The sequence below is a fragment of the Cantharellus anzutake genome (genome assembly GCF_015039405.1).
Source record: "Cantharellus anzutake strain C23 chromosome Unknown EI90scaffold_110, whole genome shotgun sequence".
In the NCBI taxonomy this organism is placed as follows: domain Eukaryota; kingdom Fungi; phylum Basidiomycota; class Agaricomycetes; order Cantharellales; family Hydnaceae; genus Cantharellus; species Cantharellus anzutake.
Window position 1 is genome coordinate 234520 of NW_024067060.1, and position 9576 is coordinate 244095.

Sequence of the window (9576 nt, forward strand, 5' to 3'; positions counted from 1 at the left end):
GACATCTTCAGCCCGTCAATTATCTCGTCTACACGAGATATTGCTTTTAGCATCTCCTCGTTTGAGGAGAAGTCTGCTCTGATTCTATCATGAGCAATCATTTCCCTCTTCCATTCGAGGGGAATGTAGTTTAGGAACCTGGTGTTGAAGGATGCCTGGTCTGGCGGCGTCACCATCTGGGACGCTGCTTTTGACAGTTCTAAGTAGAACTGTTTTAGGCCTTTTTCTGCTTCGCATTTGACGTTGCGGTATTTCTTTGTCGCGTTCAATGTGGCGGAGGCTTTGATGAAGGTTCTCATCAATATGTTGAGAACTTCGAGGAACATGCCCTCGTCTCCTCTGAGGAGAGTTTCGTCTCAGAGTCTAATTCCGAGGTCGAACGCGGGCCCCCCTAATCCACGAATCAAGCAGTCCAGGTGGACTTCGTCAAATTGGGGACCTTTGCATCCTCGCGAGGCGAGGAATCCCAGTAGTTCTGTGAACCACTGCCAGAACGATTCCATGTCGTTCTCCCCTGACCATTTCTTGTCAGGGAATGCCGGCCCATTCTTTAGGGCTTCTGGCTTCACTCCTTCTGGGTAGGGAGTGAGTATTCTCACTTCGGCCATTCTTATGGCCTTTTCGTACCATTTCTCCAGGTACTCTTCTTGCTCCCCTGCCTTCGTGGGGTCACTATCCAATGGAGATCTCTCCTTTGGGGGGGTTTTTGCTGGGGGAAATCTTCCTCTCAGCGTTTCTTTGGTTTCAGGCGAATTTGCCTGAAGTTGTATTTGTATTCTCTCATTGTTTTGAGAGGGTGTGAATGAGTTACCTCTCTGTTTGAGAGGTCCATCATAAGTGGACGTTTGGCCGAACCTTTGGTACATGCCAATTCTCCTCCTAATCTCTGAACGATGCCTTCTTTCGGCATTGTCTTCTCCTATCCTTGGGAGAAGGATCTCCTTAGCGTCTCTGTCAAGTCACTGATGATATTCCAGTGTGCTTTCACTGGTGGTTCTTTTCGTGAATTTTTCACGAGTTCTATTTATGTCCTGGACCATGGTCCAGGGATGTTTATTTGTTTCCTCACTTTTTTGTGAGAAATTTATTTCCTTCAGCAAGTCTGTTTGTTCGCTGATTTTTTCAGTCAATGCGTCGATTGCGTTGGCCATTCTTTCTAGAGTTATCTCTAGACGAGCCGTGCTATTATGGTTCGTTTCCTTGATCTTTTTTTGGATCGAGTTTATCGCATTTATTATGCACGATTCCTGGTTTTCCAGGAGGAAGTTTGGTTGGGCGAGCAGAGACTCTCCCCAGTTGACATTTCCGCTTCTGGGGGTTCCAGAATGGGTTCTTGGAGTGAACACTCCATGCTCGCTTTGTTTAGGTGAGGCCATTGTGGAGGGTGCTTCCCTTTCATAGAGGGGTTTGTTCGCTGGTTTTTCCTTACTTTTACATAAGGCTTCCTCAGCGAACTCCCTCATTTCAGTTTGCCTCCTCTTCATTATCTCGGAGACCTCCTCCGAGGTTGGCGACCTTGCCTTGTCTGGCATGGTGTGTGGGAGTGTAAACAGCGGAAGTTCTTTTGGAGCTTCTGCGCTCTGGGAGATCCTGCTCTCAGGGCGTATTTTCGCGCCTTCTCGGGCTTTCAGCCTGAGAAGAAGTTGGTCTTCACTTTCCGTCCTCCATTCAGATGGAACCTGGAACAAGTCCAGTAGTTTTTTGGATAGCCAACGTGGGGGCTCTTCCCTTTGTTTCCCTTTGTCTGCCTTTGGGGCTTGACTTGGGGATGTGAGGGGGGACTCCAGGGGATAGTGGGGCCCTGGAGTTTCCTGCGACTCTATCCGATCAGCTTTTTGGGCTGATCATTCAGCACTTACACATTTTTCGCGCAAGTCGATCACCTCGTGAGGTGAGGGATCTTCCCCAGCTTGGGTTAGATCGGTATGTTGTGGAGTTCTGGGGGTATTTTGCCCCGCACTTACTCCACGTAAGTTTCTAAAACCTTCAGGGACCAGCCCTGAGGTGGTTGCTAATGCCGGATCATGTTGATCCTCGTCGTCGTCTGACGATGGCTTTTGGTTTGAATCTCCCATGATGGGAGATTGCGGTTTCTTTATAAACCGCTCGTTTCTTTTTAGTGTCGCTGCAGATGCGACCTTGCCCTTGCAGGCGTGTTTAGGCGCCATAGGCGCTTCCGAGTCAGATGTTAAGATTGTAGAGTTGTGGGTTGTGTTGTAAAACACACCTCATGCACTTAAAAAAGTGTGAGGTCTTAGGGTAGCTCAGCACACAAGGCCGTAAGTGATACAAGTTTGTGTATTTTACGGTGGTGTGTAAGCAGTTACCTGGAGGTTCCCGCTTGCCCACGTGACTATATGTATCTAATTTACATGTGACTCGGGGTTCGGGGCTATTGCCCTGACATCAAGAGACTCTCATCACAAGTAATTGGGAGACATATCATCAAAGGAAAAGGGTGGAATGCAGAAGCATTGAGGAAGGCAGCACAACAAGATTCTCCAGGGGGTAAAACAACTCGGCGAGGGATTTTGGTAAGTCATTCATTCCAACTATGATGGACTATCGTAGTAATTCTCTCATTCTTCTCTCACCAGGATGATTACCCCAAGATGACAGCTGAGATTATTCAAAAACTCAAGGGCTTGCGACAGATAGGCGCTGCAATATCTCTTAGTGATGCACACTGTCTGATAGTTGCTACTATTCAGTACTGCAATCCTCTGCAACACCATGAATTGGAGCTACCGGAGGCCTACACAGGCCTCACAAAAGGCTCCAAGTGATGCTGAAACACTCATTCACAATTCACTTCTTCGGCAGGCATGGTCAATCCACTCATACCATATACCTGCTGAACTTTGCGTGAATTCTGATCAAACCCAAGTTGTTTACTCTGATCCAAAGGCTTCAACATGGAATGAGATTGGTGCAAAGCAGGTTGCAGTTTTCGGAAAAGAGGAGAAGCGCACAATTACAGTAAACCTTGCAATCTCGGCAAGTGGTATTCTGCTGCCACTTCAGACTATTTTCCGTGGCCACTCCTCCAAGTCTCTTCCCCCCCATCATCTCCCTACTACAGCGAGGCTATGAAATTAGGATTTCGCTTTGTTGTCTCTAACACAGACACCTACTGGGCAACTATCGAGACAATGAAGCAATATGTTGAAGACATTTTGGTGCCGTACTTCCTGGAACAAAAGAGAAGGCTCACCCTCCCTGATGATTATCATTGTATCTGGAAACTTGATGTGTGGGCTGTTCACACATCACGGGAATTTCGTGAATGGATCTATAGCTGTTTCCCATGGATCATCCTGGATTATGTCCCTGGAGGTTGTACTGGCCTCTTTCAGCCATGCGACCTTGTTGTTCAATGGGCATTCAAGCTTGCAGTCAATTGAGAACATCGTATCAACACAATTAATGATGTCCTCAAGCAGTTGGAAGACCAACAAGAGATTGTTGCAGTGGAGGCTAGCCTTCCAGAATTATGCCAGCGGATGGTTTGCATCCTCATCAAGGCATTCCATGAAATAAACAAACCACACATTGTCCTTAAGGTGTGTTTCTTCACAGCTATCTCATGCAGCACTTCCGCATATTCCACTTAGGCCTTCGAGAAAGCAAAATCAGGCAAATTCAATCTTTCACACTCCAGTCTCACAAGTTCAGCAGTGCTTGACATCCTGAGGATGCTCCATGTTGACAACCCAACACTCTTTTCCGAGTTTTCAAAACCTCGCTCAGCCCCAGAAGCCCCACAAAATCACACTCAGTGTGCAAATGGTGTTGGATCGGATGAGCCTCCATTCCCCCCCAATAGTAATGAGTGTTCTGACATTCCCTATGGTGCCGCACTTACACATACTCTCACTGGAGAGGTTCGCGAAGGCCTTATGCTTGAACCCGGCACCCAATCCCTTCTGCCACAACCCACGCTTGCAAATGAGCTGGACCCCAATTTTCCTGAGGATGCCAACGATTTGGATGGGCACTGCAGTAGGGAAGAAGATGAACAGGATTCAGGTGATGATTATGATGGCAATGAAGCACCTGATTCAAATTGGGATCTGGAGCCGGCACGTCAAGGGGGAAGGGTGAAGAAAGTTGTTGATTTGGCAGCACGCAATAGGTGGTGGGAGGGGTGGTAATAGTGATTTCTTGATCTCTAACTTGTATTTACAATTTATGTGCCCACTTCCTGCTTCGTTAGTTCAAAGTCCCATTGTGACATGTAACAAAACATACTCTAGTTCAGTTCAAAAAGTGTCTGTGACGTGTGACATGAACCTATGGTCGTAATGGGACAGTAATCGGAAGTCACATGCAAATCACGTGACAATAGAGATCGGTTAATGCGTGGTGTTTCTCCAACAGCAGAGCAGGAGACCCAGGGGACATATTAGAAATGGCAAGTCACTGGAGATCGGGACATATGTGGAGGATAATGTGGAGGATGTGACTAAGCGCTTGTGTAAATGCCGCGCATAGTAAGCTTCGGATTGCCAATGCATAGTATAAATATGGGTGCTTTAGCAGCGTATGTTCTTTAGTTACAGTTTCTCTTCTCATTTCTATATTACATCTGGGTTGCGAGTGAACCGCTGAAGCGGGTTGCCATATATGGAATTCCGGATTTACAACAGGACCAGGCTAGTCAGCCAATTAACCCACCCTATCAAGGGGTGTTTTTTACGCTTCAAATAGGGCCTAAATGGCCTATTTCAATGTGGACGTCCTGGGACGTCCTGGTGATGCAGCTTGCTGCCAAAAATGGACTGTGGGAAAATATGAGGATGTCCTGATAACTATGTGCCCCGCGATGTTGTACATACAGCTATTTACATAAATAGTAGACAGGAAAATGGAAAAGATAATCAAATATTAAGGGAATTATGGCCGAGGCGGGGGAATGGCCAATGTTTCTCAATGATTTCGAGCATTATACTCTGCCATGGTGCTTTCAAGGGGATTTTTAATGCTTATAAAGATTTTGGAGATTTTACAAGCCATTGTAGATAACCATATCCGGTACTATGGGTAGCTTGAGAGGCTGGCATCTCTGTCAAATCTCCACCGATTTGGAAAATCCATCACTTACAAGTACATACAAGCTCTGGCCAACATTCTGTAAGGAAATGTATAACCTCATAGCTAGGTATCAGAATGAAGAACACACATGTTATGTCACATGTAAGCATATATATTACCACATTCAAGATGTGTTGTCATGAATATTCACCGAACATGGATTACGTGGGAAAAGGGAAAGAGTCGACATTCAGAGTCTCTCAGGAGCCTTAAAAATATGGAAAAATATCCTGAGTGCCCGTGGAGAATATTCTTCCTATAGTACCAAGTTTGAGAGAAATCGATGGCATTTTTGTCAATATATTTACAAGTTATGCCGATTGATGGCAACACAATGAATAAAGTTGACGATCTCCACAACGGCCGAACCAAATCTCTCCGCTACAGACTAGTTCGACTCATTTTGATAACAGCTTTCCAATGATACAAAATATGTGTAAATCGACGAAGAAATGGGGGAGAAATGGGGGAAATACTGCTGGAGCAGCCTGATATGAAAGAAGGTCGACGCGAAATCAAACCGTCCCTTTCCATGCCTTTCTTTGAGCCACACTAACTTCTCCTCTCCTCCAGCTTTCCAACAAGCTCAATTTTATTCAAATTGGCCCTGTGGTTCTTGAGGTACCACCATTGACAGGTGCTGTCAAGTCCACGTGAGATTCAGCATGGTGTTGAATCAGAATCTCTACTAATATTTGTCCATTCAGCACGAAAATTGGCATGGTAGGAGAGATAATCGTGCTCTATCGATCGGGCATAAGAACGTTGGGTGTAAATGCGTAGTTGTAGAGACCGTCGAGTAAGAAGTTGAAAGTTATGCTGTGCATGAGAATCCTGCTTAGGAACTGAAAATGGTTTCAGAAAAATAGAAAAAAATTAGAAAGAGCGAGTAATGTGGGTCTTAAATGGATGTGAGAATGGAGGAAAGACTGGGCCTGTGTGCTGTGTGGCTACAGTGTAAAATCCATAAAAATAGTTATTTTGTAGTGTATGAACCTTTCCCTGTAGAAACAAACAGAAATAATATGCTATGGTAGCTTCAAGAACATTCCAATTGGGTTTAAAAAATGGAAAACACTAATAAAAGAAATTGAAAAAGACAGAACAATAAGAAAGTGGCCTGGAAACCCAAACTCGTGTTGGAAGCCTCAACCGCTCCCCATAACCGTTCTAACTTTACACCATTCAACTATACTAAACCTTAGCTTTCCAACGCAGTTGGTCTCATTCCAAATGGTGGAGAAATGAGCAAGATAGTATGGGAGGAGCGGGGAATACATTGTGCATTTCCCCTATCTCACTGAATAGTAGTCCAAATGTCCTGAAAGTTTGTGCACTACAATACATGTCCTCAAAGTAAACTTGACATATTTTCTCGTATTTTTTTGACATCTGAGAGGCACTGAACTTTGACCTTGCATGTCATTTCCCACGCATGCCACTCCCGTGCGGTGTTGAGTGAACCGAGAATCACACATTTCTCCATCAGTTCTCAACCATTTGCCATCGGGTCTTTTGCGATAAATTCCTCTCAATCGCCTCTTTATTTCGTATTATTACTCCAACTCATGATTCTGCGTGCACACAGCTCCAGAAGTGGATTGTGAATTAAGGACATCGTTACTTGAACATTTGAATTGAAAGTGAATTGTCAGGACATCTCAGGACGTCCTAGGATGTTCCCATACAAAAGAGGCCTCTAGGCCCTCTTCAAACGTCCTGAGAACCCCCCTCTATAGGTCTAGATATCGGTTGTCCAAGGTGGTGACAGGACAGACGGAGGACCGTAACCCCATTTCTAATTTCTAGTTTCTTTTTCTTATTTCTCATTATCAACACCACGACAATACACACGGACATCACAAAACCCGAGGAACATTAACACCCGATCTCACCAACCAGAATACCCATCATTGTAGAGACATTCCCCCCATGTACGCTGCGGTGTTAGGACGGGATAGCCGCACTGCTACGTCATCACGAGGCCGCGGGGTAATAAGATAGATTTATTGTTATATTGTTATATTTTATCATCATCATCATCATCCATCAAACCGAGCCGCGGGTCCAAAATTTTGTGTCACGCTCGGGACCCTGCTGGTAGTTGGTCGTGTGAGTACAGTATATCTAAGAGGGTACTTCAGGTGGGGTGCTTATAGGTTCATATTATAGTGATCCCGTGATGAGTAATAGGTGCAATGGGACTGAACGACATAGCACCCGACGTTGTGACGCGTGGCAACGCATACTCAACACCAGTTAGTCTCCTCTAGCTTGAGTTGCTGACCTTGGAGACCTCACATTGCGGATTTCGTCCTCACACGAGCACGAGAATCGCAAGAGCCCACACAACAGCACAACCAGTTAAACGTACCAGAAGCAAGGATGACTTCACCTACACTGCCTAACCGTGCCTACGTCGAAATCACTCGACATCGACCTGTCCCCAGGGGTCCAACCCCCAAGCCAGGGAACATTTGGCTCCTTCTCTGCCGCCCCCCCGATGCCGATGGAGCCTTCTACCTTGACATACCTGTTCGCATAATTACGCGGTTGTGCCAGCATCCTCGCAAGTATCTCCGCTATCTTGGTTGGTGTGTTTTGGGTATCGAAGGCCAAGTAACGCGTCGGGGGGAAGATATTGGGGACGGAGGAGTGCTGGCCGATCAAGGGATCTATGATTATGTTTGTGCTCTGGCAGGTCCTTCGCGTTCTCGTTAACTCCTATTGGATCATTCACCTGACCATCCGTACCATCCATCCCACCCACACAGATGGAACGGATGTGCTTGCGCGTGCAATCGATCCCGAAGTCATCAAACTGCGGAGTAACGTTTCATACTCAGACTCGGCGCTCTCTGAGGGTCGGGTGGGCTTCCGCGCAGAACTCGATAAACGCGATAAACGCTGCGTGTTCACACAAGACCCATTTCCTGAAGCAGCTCACATCATCCCGTATGCTCGCGGAGACGAGGTGGGTTTATATTGCTGATCATTGCGCTGGCATGGCCTCAGACTTCGTCCAAGTGGTTCCGTCTAATAATCGCCGGACGTAACGCCTATGAAGAGGATGTGTCGAACCTTATATCCATCAACGACATTCGTAATGGGCTCTTCGTCGGAGCGGATATTCATCGGCACATAGATGCACGTCGATTTGTAATTCTTAAGGTTCTTCATTTTTCCTTATCTTGGATATTCCTAACCCCTTCATGCAGACTCCGAATAGAATTTTAGATATTGGTGATGTGCCACCTTATAATGGTTCTGACTTTCCCCTAGATGCAATGGAGTTAGAGTATCCGCTCGGCGCACGGTTTTCACTCCAATGTCTAGATGATGATCCCCCGCTGATTTCCAAGGCAAACAAGGATGCTTGCTTTTTGCGAGGAACTTTATCCAAGCCCTCTTCCCTCATACTCCATTACAACTATGGTGCTGCAGTTGTCAAGCTGTGGGGTTGTCATGCCCATCTGCTTTCAAAGCGCAACAACATTCCTCGTCCTGAAGTTCAAGTAGATCATCAACTCAGTGGCCCCTCTCGAATGGTTCATGATCGGAACATAGCAATTCAAAAACGCGTGCATGACGGAAATGGTGGTGGTACAGCTCCAGGGGGGGTTACTGAAGGTGCTGAAGTGGATATGGTTGAGACTATGGAACCCCTGGTTGGCTATAAAGGATGGGATGAGGATGATTGGATGCTATTTTTGTGGAGCAAAACCCCAGCTGGTTGCAAATATTTTTGTGCGGCTGAAGAGGAATTTACTTCTCGTGTCACTGAATGGGTGGATGAGGTTCCCCATGATGCAGGTGTATAGTAGGTCATGCATCTAATGAGTAAAAGATTGACCATGTTTGGCCCACCCAGCCCAGACTTGCTCTATTCTCCCAATCCCCCCATTGGCAACCAAACTGAAGATCTTCCTTGACCCACATGAGTGAGCTACATTGCGACATTCATGAGAAATGCATATGAGAAACACCTAAAATTTACATGGAAAATATAATAAATCGAGTCCTAGCACTATGCAGAGTTTCAGGCCAATTGTTGTGAAGTTATAATAGTAATGGGAATCGAGTATTCCGCACTACATATGTTGAAAGACACATGAGGTGTTGGAAGTCAAGCTCGAATTAGGTTATTTACATCAGGTTAATAGACTGAGCGGTCTACTTCCATAACCTCCCCTCGCTGGCGTAACCTTGTTTTTTTCAACATGAGGGTGGCAATGCCATCGGAACCGGCCATTGGAACTGAGATCCGCACTTCAGGAGATCATGAAGACCAATTTCCAAATATGGAAGTCTCCAGTCAAAACATGGAAAATGTGAAAAACACCTAAGAATACAATAGGGGGGTTCACAAAGGCATAACTATGCACAACTCAGACTCAACTTGAGTTTCTCAACTCAAATGCAACTGGACAAAACTGCAACAAAACAGCCAGTTGTGTCAAGTTGTGAGTCTCAACTCACATG

General features: G+C 45.8%; 2 protein-coding genes across 2 annotated transcripts; both read left to right on the top strand.

Moving 5' to 3' along the window:
* Nucleotides 1-3152: 3152 nt before the first annotated feature.
* Nucleotides 3153-4154, top strand: EI90DRAFT_3133952 (uncharacterized protein; the record flags this gene model as incomplete). Its single annotated transcript, XM_039064613.1, has 3 exons — nucleotides 3153-3395; nucleotides 3444-3563; nucleotides 3615-4154. 3 exons carry the CDS (start codon nucleotides 3153-3155, stop codon nucleotides 4152-4154), a joined length of 903 nt encoding a protein of 300 aa, XP_038909448.1.
* A 3284-nt stretch (nucleotides 4155-7438) lies between these two features.
* On the top strand, nucleotides 7439-8915 carry EI90DRAFT_3158747 (uncharacterized protein; the record flags this gene model as incomplete). The annotated part of the gene is made up of 4 exons (XM_039066188.1): nucleotides 7439-7795; nucleotides 7869-8068; nucleotides 8122-8265; nucleotides 8313-8915. Exons 1-4 carry the CDS (start codon nucleotides 7480-7482, stop codon nucleotides 8913-8915), a joined length of 1263 nt encoding a protein of 420 aa, XP_038909449.1. The 5' UTR covers nucleotides 7439-7479.
* Between the last annotated feature and the right edge of the window lie 661 nt (nucleotides 8916-9576).